Genomic DNA, 17,286 nt, shown 5'->3' with positions numbered 1-17,286 from the left:
CAGCACCCCGCTAGTCCATCAGCACTTTCTGTCCGCTTGAGCCTGACGCCGTGGGGATACCTGGCGGGGCCGTGCCGCAGCCTCCTCTGAGGCCAGCCCTGCCTCCCCGGGCTTCAGCTGAGTGCCCAGTCGTGGAGCCCAGTGGCGTCCTGGAAGGTGCTGCAGAGCAGGGCTGGCCGGCCACGCGAGCGACAGTGCTGGCAGCAGAGCAGTGGCCCTGCCCTCAGGGAGCTGGGCAGGCGCCTCGGGTGTCAGGGCTCCCCAACTCTGAGGAGCCCTGCTAGCTCCTGGGGTGCCCCTCTGAGCCCTGTCTCCTGCTGTGCTCGGCGTGGTGGCTCCTGGTGGCCTTGGTTCCTCCCCCTTGGCCTGCCCCTTCTGCCCCTCTCACCTGTCCACTTTGTCCCGCAGATCACGCAGGAGGCCGGCGAGTTCATGATCACGTTCCCCTACGGCTACCACGCGGGCTTCAACCACGGCTTCAACTGCGCAGAGTCCACCAACTTTGCCACCCTGCGGTGGATTGATTACGGCAAAGTTGCCACTCAGGTAGGTCCTGCAGATGCCGTGCACGGGCCTCGCGGGGTAGGAAGTGGCCCGACTTGCCTCTGCCACGGGGCCCGGGGCCCCTGGGGCAGCTGCTCACCCAGGCCCAGCGTCTGGGGTCCTGAGCAAGCTCATGCCTCTCTCCTGGTGGACGGGGGGTGGGGGGTGGGGGGGCCTGCAGTGGCCCGGGGCTAGGTTCCAGCATGTCCTCTCTGGCTGCCTGGTCTGGTGGCCCTGATGGGGCTGTCCCCTATTGTCCTGCTGGTCTGGGGTGCAAATGGGGAGTTTTTTTCTGGCAGTGAGTGGTTTTCAGGAGGGCTAGGGGCTGAGGAGTGACCACTTAGGCTTCTGCCTTCCTGTCTCTGGTGGGCCCTCCAGGGGCTGCTCTGGGCAGTGGTCAGGATCAGGCCCGCCCCTCTTGCTGGCTTGGTGAAGAACAAGTTCAGTGGTTTCTCGTGGTCACCTGCCCTCATGTCCAGCACTGACATTGGCCTGTAGGCGGGACGTCTGAACCAAGTGCTTATCCCCAGAGCCTCCTCGACCTTTGGCCACTGTCACACCTGGTCTCCCTCAGCCCCGTGTGCACTGTTGGTATGGCACTTACAGGCTAGAGGGCGTGCGGGCCAGCCTGGGACGCCCCCAGGGCTGTGCTGAGGGCTGGGCCTCGGGGGTCCAGATGCCATTGGGCTGAAAGGAGCTTGTGAGCACCAGGTCTCAGACTGACAGGAGCCATGGGAGGGAGAGCAGGGGATGTTGGCGTGGCCCCTCCCAGGACACCCCTACGGGCCGCCGGTGCCTATCCCAGCGGCACCAGGAAGCCGTGCGCTCCTTCTGGGCCTGGCCCTGGCGTTGGGCGGGGGCGCTGGTGCCCCTCTCCTCCTGGGCCCCGCACTACAGAGTCGGTGTGGCCACTTTGCCCAGGCAGGAGCCGAGGGCAGGCCTGCCCCCTGCAGCCTCCAAGTGCAGGGCCCAGAGGAGCCAGACCTGGGGCAAACTGGATTCCCCCCAGATCTAGATGGGGGGCCGTGAGGAGAGGTCAGAGGCGAGACCCAGATGCCACGCCATTCCCGAGACCTCAGGTCTTTGCCAGTGAGGCTCTGGCAGTGCGCTGACCAGTGTGCCTGCCCAGGTGCTGGGACTAGGATGATAGCCACGCCTATCATCAAGAGCTGCTTCGGAGGCTGAGGTAGGAGGACCACAAGTTCAAGGCCAGCCTCAGCAACTCAGTGAGACCTGCCGCAAAATAAAAAGTAAAAAGGGCTGAGGGTGTAGCTCAGTGGTTGAGCACCCTGGGTCCAGCCCCAGATCCCCAACAGTACACAGCTCCTAAAGCCTGCACACGCTCCTCCCGCTGCACGTCGCCTGCCTGGTGTGTCCCTGGAGGAAGCCACCCTTTCTTTGCTCTCAGCATGGTAGTAGAGACAGCAGTGCTGCTCTGTGCAAAGGGGCCTCTCTTTATCTTTCTCGCGTGTTTTGTTGCTGTAGTTTGGGGTTTTCTGTTTTTATTATTTTTGGATTTTTTGGCACTGCTGGAGATGAAACCCAGGGCCTCGCACATGCTGGGTAGGTGCTCCACCCGAGTGGCCCCCACTGGGGTGCGGGTCCTAAAGGAGAGGGCCTGTAGTGAGGAGGCCTGCCGCAGGCTCCCGGGCGGGCTCAGGCTAGTCTTTGTGAGGGAGACCAGGAGGCAGGATTCCTCTTTTGCTCCAAAGGAGCAAACACGTCAGGGCTGTGGTTCTGTGGACGGGGAGTTTAGCCGTGCGCGTGGCTGCAGGGGCACCTTGGTGGCCAGGACCGTCTGAGCCGTGGCTGGCCTAAGACAGATTGAGCTGTGCGCCGGGCTCGTGCTGTCTGGAGGTGCCGTCAGAGCCCCGATATTAAAAGCAATTTTGGATTCAGCCATGTGTTCACAAACAAGTGACATTTGGGAAGTGCGGCCTGCGATGGGGCCTCCACACTTACATTGTCGGGCGGCGTAGCGTGAAATTACTGAGTGTGTGGAGTGCAGCGCTCCGAGCAAGCCACGGGCTGGGGGCGCGTCCAGGTGCTGCGCCCCTCCCAGCCCAGCTGTGCCCACCCCTGCCCAGCCACCCCTGGTAGGGCCAGGCCCATAGAGGAGGGGAGGTGTCCATGGCCTGGAACGCTGGCTCTCGCCCTTCTACTGGGGACCGGGCTCCTTGCTGCCTTGGCCTGCTGGGTGGGAGGCAGCGGGGGCCGCTGCAGAAGCAGGGGTGAGAGGCAGGAGCCCCGTGGGGCTGTGGCGGGCCCGGGGCTGCAGCCCTGCTGCGGGGCGGGAGGCCTGGCCTCACCTCTTGCATCTCCTGTGGCCAGGGACCCTGCGCCAGCTCGTCCCCTGGGCCAGCTGTCCTCCTTGTTGGCTGGCCCCTCTCCAGCCTCCAGGCCCTGCACATCCGTGCCTGTCCTTCCTTCTCCACTGTCCTGAGCTGATGGCTTCTGTCCACTGAGGCATTTGGTCAGGGCTTGTGGCCAGAGCCCAGGCCAGGCCCAGCCGGCCGGCTTCCTCCAAAGTGGAGTGGACCGAGTCCTTCTGCTTATGGATTGGGAGGGGCATCCGAAGACCACGGCCGTGAAGTTACAGGGCTCAGGTCTTACGTCACCAGGGGAACGTCCAGGACAGCTCACCGCCCGTCCTGTGGTCCATGCCGTGGACACACCTGCCGGTCCTCCAGCTCCAGGGCAGCGATTCCCACAGAGTCCGCCCGGCCGCGAGCACGTGCTCCGGCCCTCACAGAGGGAGCCTGCAGCCCTGACCTGGAGGCCCCTGGGCCGGGCCCTGACCCCACCTGCCAGTCCTGGCTCTTCGTGCTCCCAGCCCCAGGCCTTCTGCCTAGAGGTGCTGACCCTGACTCCTCCGAAGGTACCCAAGCTGACCCTGCTGCCTGAGGAGGTCTCAGATGGGCCTGGGACTCGGTGTGGGTGCCCGGCAGGCAACCTGGCTGTGGTGCGTGCTGCTACTGCCCTCTCACACCCCAGACTGGCCAACAGTGGTGGGGGTTGACCCATGCCAGTGGGTCCCCAGGGGTCCTCCTGGCCAGAACACTCCAGAGAAGGGCACCCCCTGGGGGCGGTGAGCCTCAGCCCTGCCGGAGCCCTGGCTGGCTCGTCTGGCTGGCCGTGTGGACGGCAGCTGCAGCCCTTCCTGCCCCGGCTGAGGCAGGGCTGGAGAGCCAGGAGGGCCAGGCCGGCACAGGAGGCACAGACGTGGATCAGCTGCTCACCGTGCAGGGTGCTGAGCCACACTCAGGGTCAGGGCCCTTGCTGGGCGTTCTCCCGTCCTAGCAGCTGTGCGGGTCTGAGCCCTCCCTGCCTGGGCCGGGAGCCCAGGTCTATCCCCGGTTGCTCACAAGGGAGGGAGCCAGGTCCTTGTGCTGGGACGGCCCCACAGTCTCAGCAGGCCACTCCCCAGGATCCAGGGGCTGGGTAGCACCCGCCTAAGGGCCACAGAGCAGGAGGCAGCGGTCCCAGCCGGTGCACTCCTGTCAGCGCCCAGCAGCTCCTGGGAAGCCCACCCTAAGGTGACAGTGCCTTCCAGCCCTGTAGCAGGACACTGCCTGGCCTCCATCCACAGAAGAGATCAGTAGCAGGAAAGTGCCACACCCCTGACCCCATGGCGAGTCCCAAGGAGAAACGCCCTCATCCCCCGGCGGAGCACGCAGTGGGACCTCACAGTCCTGAGGGGACTCAGGCTGCAGGAGGCGAGGTGTGGCCCCTGACGGGGGCTGGGACAGGAGGATGGCAGGAGGTTTTCTGTCCTTGAGATGAGGGTGGGGACTCTGCTGCAGCCTTGCCCACCAGCTAGTGGGAGACTGAACAGGCACATGGGAGACACAGTCACACCAGCTCTGCCTCCCACTTGGCCCGAGCAGGAGCCAGGTGACAGTTGCAGCGTGGAGGGACCTGAGGACCTCGTGCTCAGCGAGAGCCGGACACACGGCCACAGCGTGTGACTCAGCGACAGGAGACATCCCGGACAGGAGAGCCCAGAGGTGGGAGCTGCAGGTGCAGGACTGGTGGGGCCGAGCCCCTGTGGGTGGTGGGAGTGGGGTACAGGTGCTGGTGTGGGGCTGCGCGGGGCACTGGCTCGTACACTCACCGCAGGACACTTCCATCGTCTGTGAATTAATCATCTCAGTAAACCTTGGAAAATCCTGACCATTGTATTTTTAAAAATATGATTTAAGAAATCTTAAGTCCTGGTGAGCTCTCGCTCGGCCGAGAATGTCCACCTGGTAGGAGACAGGCACAGGCTGTCCAGAGGGGCCGCTTCCCGGGGTGTGGGCGGGCTCGGCCAGGAGGCCACGCTGCCCCGCAGAGAGCAGCAGGCGCCTGGGCACTGCCACGAGGGTGGCCAGCCCCGCCTCAGCGTGGTGGCTTCACCCACGGGGCTGGGGAAGGGTCAGGAAGTCCAGGCCCAGAGCCCTGGAGTCCTGGTGCGGGGTCTGCTGCGACCCTCCGGCAGGCTTCCCAGAAGGCCTCTGCCATCAGCCACATGGACCACAGCCATCCCTTGATCTCGGCTCTTTCTCTGGGACAGGGACACGCCTGCCTTGCTAGTCACAGTCATGGAAAATGTGCATGTGTGGCCCGGTCCTGGGTCGGGCGGCCACGGAAGGCTTCCTGTCACTCTGTGTGTGGAGAGCTGGGCGGGGCACCTGAGGTGGCGGGTGTGAACATCTGTGGTCTCCTGGGGAGAGTGGCCCCAGGGCTGGCACTCTGTCACTGAGTGCCTCAGTGAGTCCCCAGCCGTTCCTGGGAGGCTCCTGCTGTTGCACCTGGTGGGAGTGTTTCACGGTGGAGTGAAGACCCCCACCCATCCAGATCCACCCCAGCCTGCCCTCCCTCCGGGGGGCTGCCCGCTCCCCCTGCCCAGCGCTGCTGGCACCTGCCCTGTGCAAGGGGCCTGGACTGAGCTCTGGGCTGGCTCCCGGGCTGGCCGTGCCCACTGGGGACTTAGCCCCAACCAAGCCACTCGTGCTGCCCTGTGCGCCTGTCCTCCTGTGGCTGGGGCCCCAGAGCTCTGCCTATTTGCCTGGTGACATTGTCCCCAGGGGCAAGATGACCTCTCTCAGACTCAGTGATGCTAGTGCCTGGGAGAGGTCTTTGCAGGGACAGAGGAGAAGAGAGGAGTCCTGCTGGGTCACATCCATGGGCCTGCTGCTCCCTGGTCGCCCCACCTGGCTCAGTGGGCGGCCACAGCCCCCTGTGTGCCGCCCTGATTCCCAGAGCAGTGTTCCCTGGCACATGCGCAAATGGGCAAACGGCGGGTGGCACTGAGAAGACGAGGGTCTAGTCAGGAGCTGGGGTCTTGTCCACCCGCTAGGTGGAGAGTGAGTGGGGTAGGGCCTGACTGGTGCGGCCAGGGACCCCCGCACTTGGCTGCTCTTCTGCAGCATCGAGGTCACTGCCTGCTGGGCCCGCAGCCCCGCAGCCTCCGCGGCCAGCAGGGAGGACCTCAGCTGGGTTTGAGATGAGGAAAAGGACTCAGATCCTGGGAGGCGGCCCCTCGGCACCCTACACCCAGGCTGGAGGCAGCTGGCACCTGGGTGGGGTGCCAGCAGGAGCTGGGCGGGGAACGGGCTCCGCAGCCTGGGGTGCCCTGAGCTCAATTACTGTGAAATGGGAGCAGATTGCTTGCGCTCTGAGGACTGCGGTTCCTCTGCTCGGTAATGAGGCCGCCTGCTCTGGGTGATCAGCCGCAGCCAGGAGGGCAGCAGAGGCGGGGTGGGGGCGGGCAGAGCAGGCCTGGGCGGGGCTGCAGATCCCCTGATTGACGGCCTTGCGGGCCTGTGTGTGAGGTGTGCTATGTGCTCTCCTGCCCGGACCTTCTTGTCACACTCCCTGGCCACCAGGCCCCCGAGGGTGGGCACCTGGCCAGAGGTGCGCAACAGCGGGGGGGCTCTGAGCCAGACCTCCACAGCGGGGCCTCCCCTGGGCCAGGCCTGGGCCCTGCAGGGTGCCGGGCAACGTCCCTGCTTCCCCACACCTGACCCTGCCACTGTGTCCCCTAGGGGGCAATGACCCCAGTCGAGGGCCCCTGTGTAGGGAGGCTTCTCAGAGGGCAGTGGGCATGCTGTGGAGGGCCAGGGTCTTTTCTGGTGGGGCTGGAGGGACCGTGGGGACAGAGCCCTGTCCAGGCCCTTGTGCTGTCCACGTGGACAGCTGGATTCTGCCGGTAGCGAGTGCTGTGTGGTGTGGGGCAGGGGCTGGGCATGGCTCAGCTGTCTGTTGCCAGTGGTGGAGCGGAGGTCGCAGGCGGAAGGCTGGTCTGCAGCAGGGTCGAGACCAGGGAGCAGCCGGCAGGACAGCTGGGGCGGGGTTTCGCCTTCGGGGCTGCTGCCCTCACTGGGTGCCCTCTGGACACAGGGCTTGTGGCTGTGTCTGCCTACCCCCCTATGGTCCCTTGGCCTCACCCCATGCGCCGTGACTCCCTTTGAGGTCAGGGCGCGGTGCCCGCTGCATGCTGGGGTCTGGCTGAGTGCTTCAGTCCAGGGCAAGCAGTACTCCACGCCTCGGTCCCCCTGTTGGTAGCCACAGGTCGGTGGTGACACCAGCCCGTGCAGACTGGGACCCGAGCTCCCCGGCAGATGTGGTGGTGCTGCTGTGACACGGCATGTTTGGGTGGGAGCCAGGGTGGGGGGGTGACGGCAAGTGAGCTGGAGGGGGGCTGGAAGGGGCAGGACCAGACCCCCGGGACCTGGTGTGGCACTGTCCCTAATGTTTTTAGTCGTAGGTGGACATGATGGAACTCAGTGCCTTCCACATGCTCAGGGCAGCTGCTTCTGAGGGACGCCCCGTCCCGTCCACAGCAGGGCGCACCAGCCACACTTTTGTCCCAGCAGTTGGTGGCCTCCCCGCTCACCCGCTCCGCTCCGGCAGCGCCCTCCATGTTCCGCTCTGGTTCCCGCCTCATCTGCTGGCAGGAATCGGCCTGCAGATGCCGCGGCGGGCGGCTGCTGGGGCTGGTGGTGGCTGAGCTGCATCAGGGCCCTCCCTCGAGGCCCCGCTCCGCTCTCCCACTTTGCTCTTTTACTTGAGCAAATTCTACTCTTTCTTCAGTCTTTGGAAACGTGGTGGCCTCTGATTAGAGCTCCGCTGAGTGATGCGGGCTCAGGTCTGTCACCTGTCTGCCCTCAGCAGGCTCGCCACTCACCCCGAAGCCGCAGGAACAGACACCCCTGAGTCCACAGAGCCAGGGCTCGGCCAGCAGGCCGTGCGCCCACCATCCGAGCGCCAGGGACAGTACCCCCCCACTGGAAGGGGCAGGACCAGAACCCCGGGACCTGATGTGACACTTTTTTTAATGTTTTTAGTTGTAGATGGACATGATTCCTTTATTTTATTTACCTTTAGTATTTACTTTGTATTCATAGGTGGACACAGGTCTTTATTTTTCCTTTATGTGGTGCTGAGGGTGGAACCCAGTGCCTTCCACATGCAAGGCAAGTGCCGGGGTGAGGGTGGTCAGCGGCTCCTGTCTGGTCCGGGAGGAGTCTGCCCTGAGACCCTCCGCACAGCGTGGCCCCTTTGCGGAGCAGGACCCAGGCCCTCGGCCACCCACCCGACCCAGTGGCCATCCCGATTCCTGTTTCCACAGCTTCAGAAAGAAGAAGCGTGCTTGTCTCTGCCTTGGCCCCTGCTCTGTGTGTCCCTGGGAACTTGGCGGTGGGTCCTGCAAGACATGGATATGGGCTGTTTGATGTGTCAGTCTTCCCAGGCTGGGTGACAGCCACGCGCCCCTAGTTCTTTGGCTTGGTGTCTGGGTACCAAGTGACAGAGTGACAGGGGGAATGAGAAGCAGAGGCACTTAGATTAGATCCGGGCCCCTGAGTGCAGTGGTCGTGAATCTCCTGCTTGTCACTTATAAATGGCAGCTGACCTCTCGCCTGCTGATCTCCTGACCCTGGGTCTTCCCTAAGGTCCATCCACCGAGGCTCACGTAGCCTGATGTCAGGGGGCTCCATGTTGGGGCCAGTGTGGCCCAAGTGACAAGGGGATCCCTGGTGGCTGGGGCTCTCCCATGCAAGTGTCCCCTCCTAGTGCCCTGGCCCCTTCCCGTCCTGTTGTGAGAGGCCGTGCAGAGTCTCGAGCGTGGCTGCTTTCACACCGGGTCATGAGGGACCTTGGTGAGTTCCCAAGGCTGGTCCCCTGAGGTGGCCGGGGAGGAGAGGAGCAGAAGGCGCTCCCTGTCCTTCCTTCCTGTCTGACCCTGCCTGTGTCGTGGCCTGAGAAGCAGAGAGCCCCTCTGGCCAGGGGAGGCGGGCCACGCGTGGTGGCCGGGCAGCAGGGAGAGGGCCCTGCTGCGCTGCAGGCTGCTTTGGGCAGGGCCTCGTGGCACGGGGGACCCTTGGCCCAGACTTCTTGCACAGAACAGGTGGCACCTGAGCATGGAGTTTGAGACCTCTGTGCTCGGTCTTACGGCCACAAGTAGGGAGTCTCGTCGGAAACTGGCGTCTTTTTTTTGGTCATCCGAAACCTTGGGAGACTAAAGGCCCTGACAGTCGTGCTTTCAGCACTGGGAGAAGGTTCCAGAGCCTCTGGGGAGCCTCTCCCGACGCGACGCAGCACGGGGTCTCCTGGAGCTTGGGCTCGTCTCAGGCACAGCCTTACCTGCCGGCAGGCGCCCCCACCCGCCTCAGGCCCTGGCCAGGCTCTGCCCAGGTGACAGGCGAGCTCCTGCCCAGTGCCTCCCCGGGTTGTCTTTGTAGGCACGTGGGTTGCTGTGTCCTTCTGTCTGTCCATGTGGGTCCAGTTTCAGGAGAAGAGTAAAACTAAAGCCCACTGAGGCAGCTGCAGCCAGAGGGGACCCAGAGCCTGGGCGGGAGTGGCCCTCTGCTGGGAGGGGATCGTGGGGGGCATCCCATCTGGGCATCTGGGGTGGAGGGCCTGGGCCCATGCAGGTGACGGGCAGTGGCCAACATGCCCTGGTGTCCCCATGGGTTCTGGGGGTGGCACGTGGCGGCCCCCCAGCCTGCATCCCTCCACTGCGCTACGGCATCCCGTGCCTAAGTCGCGTCTGGGCAGCTGGTTCCGAATGGCCTGCTCACGAATCCTGTGGCTTCATGGTGTTGCTTGAGCGCGAGCCCTGCTGCTGGAGCACAGGCTTGGCCAGCAGACTGAGCAGGTGGGCAGGGCTGGTGCTGTGGCGCTCTGCCCACAGGGTGGGTCAGACCTGGCCCTGGGCCTGTTCCAGGAGAGGCAGGGCGCCAGGCACACGGAGGCTGCTGCTGTGAGCCAGAGGCTCGAGGCACCTGAGGTGGGCTTCTGAGGGACCGGCGTGTCCCTTCGAGAGCTTGTTCCTCCCTGACCCTGCTGCCTGGGGGCTGCACGCTCGGCCCCTCTGCAGAGAGCAGGTGCAGGGAGGGCGTCTCTGCCCCAGGACCGCCCCCTGGCCCCGCGCTGGCCGTCCTGCACCCTGCCCCTCGCTGGGGCTGCCCGTGGAGGCTGGACTGTGGCTGGGCTTCTTTGGGGCAGGTGGGGGGCTGTGGCCTCGCTGGCCCTCCGCCTCCTGGGGCATCAGGGGCAGGCTGCTGTTCCCCTGCTGTCAGGCTCCCGTGGCCGCGCTCTTCCTCAGCATGTGGCTGCAGGCGGCTCTGGCCAGTGGCGCTGCCGAGGGCTCTGGGAGGCGTGCTTGGCGGGCTGTCAGGCCTTTCTCCATGCCAGGAGCCCTCCGAGAGCCTACTGGGGCAGGGACAAGGGCCTGCAGAGGACAGCGGCCCACACGCGGAGGCAAGGCCAAGGCAGGACCATCTTGGGGACAGAGATCCAGGTCACACGTATTGGGCTCCCAGCCCAAGTCTCACTTTGCTGCTTTATTGTCCCCAGTGGGTGCCTTGGTCCTCGTGGGGCCAGCAGTGTCCCATCTACAGCTGTACTAGATGGACAGCTGTCACTACCCGGGGTCGCACTGGGTCACACTGGACCGGCCCAGACTCCACGGCTGTCCCTGGGCACCGTGGCCACCTGCCGAGGTAGCTGAGTGTCTACTGCACAGGTACAAGTGCAGGGCCCTGGGTGCGCAGGCCTGCAGGGGGCCGCAGACTGCCCAGCCCCATCTGGGTCCGATTTCTCCACCAGAAGCCAATGCCTCGGCCACACTCCCCAAGAGTGACTCCACTGCTGTCCCACACGCTGGTGGGGACTGCACAGGACTGTCGCCTCAGTGCCTGCAGCAGGTCCCCATGAGGACACGCGTCCCAGAGGGTCGGCAGCCTGACGGGGCTTGGGGGGTCCTGGATGAAAACGGTGTGACCGGCCCGTGGGCTTCTCTCACCGGGCACCTGCCGAGGCCGCCCTGAGGGTTCCGGCTGAGGCCCCTAAAGGCTACCCCTGCTGCTCCTGAAGGCCTGGCCCTTGCTTGGGCTCTCTGCGTCCCCAGGCCAGCCTGGAGGTGGTGTGGCAGCCGTCAGCAGGCTCTGCGTATGGCTGGGCTGCCTCCTGAGGAGGGCGCCATCTTTGTGCTTGCCGAAGGGCCTTGCTTTCTAGAACCTTCAGACCAAAGCCAGGCCACAGGTCTGTGGCCCTCACCCTGTTGCTCAGCTGCTTGGCACTGGACAGTGAATGCCACATGCCTGCACCCACAGGCTGTACCCCTCCCTGGGGCCACCAGGCCCTGCCTCCTCCTGCTGTTTCCTTCTCGGGTACCCACGTCCCCACTCTACAGAACCCACGGGACACGTTTGTGTGGGAGCTCCCGGCGGCCACCGCCCTGTAAGGCAGCTCCTAGGACTGCTGCAGATAGGCTGGCACCAGCAGCTCCTCCAGGGGGCGCAGCCGTGGGCAGAGGGCAAGCCAGAAACTGGGCCAGCCTTGGCCGGCGAGGGGCTGGCCGCTGCAGGCCGGGACGCACTTGGCAGAGCATGCCGGCGCGCACTCGGCGCACAGGTGCTTTTTCTAATTACTAAAGGAAAAGCAATTGCAGAGCTGCTCCGTACAAATCCCTTAAGCTGCTGCTGATGGTGGCGCCGGCAAGGCCGCGGCCCAGCCAGGAATCCGAAACCCAGGCGCCATCTGCGCTCCCGCCACTGCAGCCAAGTCGCGGCCAGCTCTCTGCGGGCTTCATGAAATGAATTGAGTTTTCTGGGAATCACTTGGCCGTAAATACTCCCTCCTGTCGGCATGGTTGGGTCCCTTTCTGTTCCCAAAGCCCTGTGCCAGGTCCAGCCTGAGGCACTGTGGCTGCCCCTGGGGGGTGGGCAGAGCTGTGGGGATTCCAGGCGGCGGTACCCCCGGAAGCATCCCATCTGGAGCCATGGACTCCGTCTTGTGGGGAAAGCAGGGGGTCTGGGAGGCTCCTTGGAGGGACACAGCTGCTCCTGCTCGGTTCCACCCTCCCTCTCTGTCCTGTCCCTCCACCGCGTACCGTGTAGTGACAGCGCAGGGTCTTGAAAGCAGGAGAGCGCCGGGCTGCCCCGGGAACCTGGCCTGTTGTCTGACAGGGGGCTGCAGGTTCCATGTGGGCTTTCAGGGAAGGCCACAGGCCATCGGGCTGCTTGTGCCCATATCCTTGGGCATCTGCCTTCCCAGAGCCGGGGGAGCCTGGCAGCAGCACCCCCTCCCTAGCCCTGAGCACCTACACAGCCCTCAGCCTCAGGGGAGACACCCAGGGCTGCTCTAGCCGCCTGCGCTGGACCAGGAGTCAGCAGGTGACTGCCCTACCCTGCGGCCCACTGCCTGGTCTTTGTAAATAAAGTTTTATTAGCACACAGCCTTGCCGAGTCTTTTGCCTGTGCACATTGTCCTGATGCTTTTGAACTCCAGTGGCAGACAGAGGTCAAGAGCTGAAGGTCAAGGCCAGCAGTGTCCCACCTGCAACTGGCCCTCATGGACACAACTTGCCAGTCCCTGCCCTAGAGCGTGGTCACCTCCCTCTGCCTCCCTCCCTCTCACAGTTGCCCCCCCCCCACCGTCTCCAGGTCAGTAACTGGGAGACCAGGGCCCTGGCTGCCTTCCCTGTTCTGGTGCTTGTGGTCCTGGGCAGGACTTTGCAGAGAGCCAGGAAGCAGCTGCAGTAGCCTCCACGGTCACTCGGGCCTGGCTTCTCTGGCCCCAAGTGCCCCGAGGCTGAGTGTTGCCTGATGACTGCTGCTGTAGAGGCCACGGCCTGAGGACAGTGGGTGGGGAGGCGCAGCTCTCCGTACGTAGTGCAGGGATTGCTGGCGGCACCGTAGCGCGGCCTCCTGTGGTCTGCAGCTTGCCAGAGCCCACCCTGTCCTGGGCGGAGTTTGCCGGCGTCCAGCAGGCAGCCCGCTGTGCCTGCCCTGCGTGTGGCGGGGCATGGCCGACCTTAGTGGGGCCCCGCGCCCCAGCTCCCTCTCTGGCAGCCCCTCCCTCAAGCCCCATGAGCAGCGGCTCCCCGGTGAGGGTGACCCTTGGGGAGGCCCAGGGGAGGTGGCCACCCCCTGGGAACGTACCCTGGGCTTGGCCCTCACCACACCTGTTCGTTGGGGCTGCCGACTCCCCCCCTCCCTCCGGCTTGGAGAGTGCTCCCTGGTCTCTGTCTGCCTGGGCGCAGCTGAAGGAGGGAGATTGGTTTGGAACCGAGAGGCAGAGCTGGCCTCAGCTGGTCGCCTCGGGCTGCTCCGCTGCCTGTGGTGCCCAGCTCTGACGCCCTCCGCCAGCCTGGGCCTGCGCTCAGCCCCTCGGGCGGTTGCCGACAGCCGCGGTCCGTGCAGCCTGAGAAGGGATGGGTCACGCTCTCCCTGGGAAAGAGGCTGCCACCTCCCGCTGACAGGGCCGGGTGGAGGAAGGCCCTGGGCCTCTGCCAGGCCGGGCGAGGCCGCTGCTGCCCGTGCCTCAGGCGTCTGTCTCCCCACAGTGCACCTGCCGCAAGGACATGGTGAAGATCTCCATGGACGTGTTCGTGCGCATCCTGCAGCCCGAGCGCTACGAGCTCTGGAAGCAGGGCAAGGACCTGCCGGTGCTGGACCACACACGGCCCACGGCCCTGAGCAGCCCCGAGCTCAGCTCCTGGAGCGCCTCCCGCGCCTCGCTCAAGGCCAAGCTCCTCCGCAGGTGGGTCCAGGAGCTGCCTGTCACCCATCACTGGTGGGACAGGGCGTGCTCCAGACCACTTCCCACTGGCTGCGGCTCGGTCCGTCCTTCCTTCTCCTGCCTCGGAGTGGAGCAGGTTCCGCCACCTGCCTGGCTCCTGGGTGGGCGCTGCTCGGGCCACCCGTCTCCCCTGGAGCGCCCACGCTGTGTCCCCCGCTCTTCCTGCCTTAGCCTGTGGTGTGGGGGCACTTAGGACCCTGGCTGGGTCGAGAGTGGCAGGTCCCGGGCAGCATTCCCAGTGCCCAGGGGTCAGAGTCCCACCCCTCTGTCTCTGAGACCGCGCGCCGTGGGTGAAGGTGCCTCTCCCCGTGAGGTCCTGGAGGTGACTGCTGAGGCGCAGTCCATGGGGATGGCCGTGGGGACTCCAGCTCCACCTCTCAGCAACCCTGGGGTCCCCACTCCCCTCAACAGCATAGTCCCGCCCAGCGTGGTGGGCCCCGCACCTCTCCTGGCCGGGGCCAGGCGTGGATCCGAGCTGTCCAGGCAGCATCCAGGCCTCCAGGGCTCTGAGCTGCTTACAGACACATCCGTCCCCAGCGTCCCTTCATCTTGGGCCCCAGGAAGAGTCAGCAGCCACCAAGTGTGAGCTGGAGCCTGGGGACGGTACAGGGCCCGGGCCGGCAGTCTCTGGCCCATCTCCTCAGCTCCCCAAGTGGCCCAGAGCCTGCTCGGATGGCAGACCTTCGGTGAAGGCACGCATCTGGCTCGTCCTGCGCCTGTGCCCACGCTCGCTGTGGCTGGCCCGCGCGATCCTCGCTTGCCGTGGGACGTGGTGGACTTCTTTTTTTTGAACCACTTATAACCATAAGCCTGTCTTGAGGGTGGCCGCTCCCAAGCGGGCAGTGCTCTGGCCTCTGGACCTGGCTTGGAGGCCGCCTCTCTGCCCATGGGTCACTGGCTGCTCCATCGGTCACTGGCTGCTCCATCAGCAGCTGCTGGTCACTTGTGGCTTAACCCAGCTGGGGCCCAGCCACCGAGCAGGGTGGGGCCGCTCGGCCTCCCCGCCGTGGAGTCGGCCTCAGAAGCGGCATCTGGGATCAGTGGTGCGGGCCAGAGCGCCCCCCACTGGCCACCCTCGTTCTCAGCACATCCCGTCTGTGTCTGTCCACCTGAGTCTGCGTCGGAGGCAGTTTCAGCCTCTGGTGGCGAGTGTTGAGTCTGTTCTGGAATGTTCTTCGGCTCCTCCTAACAGCCTCCTGGCCTGCAGGTGGGCCATCCTTTCTGGGTTCCTTTGGTGTCTGTCCTTTTGATTTCCTGCCCTCAGCCTTCTCCAGAAAAAGCCACTTGGTACTGAGGCTGCCAGGCTCTGTCGGCTCCCGCCTGGCAGGCAGCGGGCAGCGGGCAGCAGCTCTCGCCCTGGACGGGCTATTTGCATAATGGTTAATTGATTGTGGCTCAGGCTAATTGGTCAACAGAGCGGATTGCCAATAAACAGGCGCCACGTTCCAGGAGCAGGATGGGATTAGAGGCTGTCCAAAAGCCTGCCAAGAGGAGGCCAGGCCCACTCCAACCCGCCACAGAGGAAGCGGCAGGCGCAACGGCACCCGCGCCCTTCTGCCTGCCGCGGCCCCTTCCTGGGCACAAACTGTTCCTTCCTGGAGCAGCCTTCCTGGGCCTTCCTCCCCTCCTCCCTGGTCCCAGCACCCGGGAGAGCTGCTGACAAGTCATGTCCCCGGGTGTGACTTCTCTGCGCCTTCAGTCTGCAACAGGCCGGTTCCTCCTCCGCTTCGGAAGCCAGGGCTTTTGCGGGAGGCTGATTGGCGAGTCCAGTCTGAGAGCCCAGGCGCGGCCCACCTGCCCTCAGCCTTGGGACCCTCCCTGTGACCGTCCTCTGCCCCCGTGCCTCGTGTCCTCGTGCCTCGTGTCCTGGCGGCCCTGAGCTTCTGCAGGTGTATTTGGGCTGGCAGCCCAGCGGCCGTCCTCAGCTGACGTCACCGTGGTCTGAGGGTCCCTCAGGCGGGGCCTGTGCGCATTGGGCCGGTGGGGGGGTTCTCAGTGGCCTCCTTGGCCTCCGCCTCGCCCTCCCCGTGGGCACCAGCAGGGTCCCCGGCTGGAGCCGCTGTGTGGGCGCCCCCCCACGAGAGGCCTCCCCTGGCCGCAGCCAGCCGGTCTGTGCTGGGAAGGCCAGTGGCCCCTGCCCGGCCGCCTGCCACAGGTTTGTCTTCCACAAGACATCTTGTCAGCTGAGTTGACCCCCCGCCAGGGCCACTTGTGTATTTTTCTGTGACAAATAGGACACATGGAACTGCACAGGCAGCTTCCTGTGGCCAGGCTCGCTCTCTGGTGCTGCTCTGAGCTCCTCCCGAGCTGCCCGCCTGCCTTCGGCTCCAGCAGACCCCTGGGTGAGCCACCAGGCAGGAAGGTGGGGACCATGTGTCCGCACCCAGAGCCCAGATGGAGCAGTCTCCATCCCCAGCCAAGTGTGGCCCTGATGTCCCCGCCCCTGGCTCCTACCCCGCCATGCCTGGACACCTCCAGACGCCCTCAGTCTGGAAGGTGAAGAGCCACTGTGAGCCCGGGGGTGGCCACCTGCTGCCTGGCTTGTCCTCATCCCCAAACCACTGGGGACACCACCACACCATCAGGCCCCTGCCACGCCCATTCCCACAGACGACACACCCCTGCCAGTCTCGAGCGGACCCATAGCCCCCTTGATGCCGTCCCACGGGCGTCCACTTCCTCCTGCCAGCTGAGGTCCAAGGGGTGCGCCTCCATCTTGCAAGTGTCGGGACCACGGTTGGACTGAGCCCAGGGCTTGGTTGGAGCAGCCAGCTGGGCCTGGGAGGCCATGCCCGCCTGGCAGTGGGAGCAGGGACGGGAGCTGCTGCGGGGTCCGACTTCAAGGACAGAGGGTGGCGGCAGTGCCAGGAGAGGCGGGCGGCCTGCCATGGGCGGGCAGGAGGGGCTGGCCAGTGTGGGGGCTATGGGACCGCCCCCTCGGCCCCTGCAGCCCATGGCTCCTGTGCCTGCGCCACCTGGTCCCCATGGAGGACGGGCAGCTCTGGGCAGGAGGGAGGAGGCCAGGAGGCGAGGGTCCCGCCAAGGGTCCCGTGGAGGGCAGGGCGCTGCCCTCCCACCATCCGGCAGTCTTCAGAACGCGCTCAGCCTCGAGCGGGTGCAGGCCCTGGCTCAGGAGGGCCACCATCCGCCTCTAGCCTGCCTGGGGAAGCCTGGGCCCGCCAGGGTCGGGACAGGGACGGGCGCAGCAAGACGCACAGCCCTCCTCCACCTGGAGCAGGTGGAAAGGGAGCTGGAGGCAGGCCCGCCTGGGCGCCGCCCTGCTGGGGGTTCAGGAAGGGCAAGAAGGGCCAGCCCCACTTCATATCGCGGCCTCGGGGCTGCTGGCAGGGCAAGCGGGTGACGCCGCGAAGTCCTGGAGCAGCCCACAGAGACAGGGCCTCCACATCAGAGGAGGACCCCCTCCCAGAGAGCCACTGGCCATGCCTCCCCTCAGGGGGCTCTGTGGGGTCAGTGGACCCACACACCTGGGGCAGGAGAGCACAGTGCCCTGGGGCCACCTGTTGCCCCTGGGGTGCCGGGGACACTTGGCACTCAGAGAAGGGGTCCCCAGCCCCCGGAGCAGCGTGGTAGGGTCTGAGGAGGCCCACGGGGCCTCACGTCTCGCCCTGTCCGGGAAGGTGAGGGGCCCTGAGGGGGAACGGCCACCGGAGG

The 17,286-nt window shown here is 65.5% G+C and overlaps 1 protein-coding gene across 5 annotated transcripts in view; it reads left to right on the top strand.

The window, feature by feature from the left end:
- The window catches only part of Kdm4b (lysine demethylase 4B), a 110,281-nt gene that overhangs the window by 70,239 nt on the left and 22,756 nt on the right, over nt 1–17,286 (top strand). For 4 of the 5 annotated variants that reach the window (XM_026404320.2, XM_026404317.2, XM_077796614.1 and 1 more), the window contains exons 10-11: nt 409–546; nt 13,379–13,575. In XM_026404320.2, coding sequence (XP_026260105.2) covers nt 409–546; nt 13,379–13,575 — 335 coding nt within the window. Of the gene's footprint in view, nt 1–408; nt 547–4,430; nt 4,580–13,378; nt 13,576–17,286 lie in introns of those variants that run through there. The other variant, XM_026404321.2, reaches the window with a different exon arrangement.

This window comes from Urocitellus parryii, chromosome 3, assembly GCF_045843805.1.
Source record: "Urocitellus parryii isolate mUroPar1 chromosome 3, mUroPar1.hap1, whole genome shotgun sequence".
Lineage (NCBI taxonomy): Eukaryota > Metazoa > Chordata > Mammalia > Rodentia > Sciuridae > Urocitellus > Urocitellus parryii.
The sequence above is the reverse complement of the archived record's forward strand: the minus strand, read 5'-3'. Positions and strand labels throughout refer to the sequence as shown.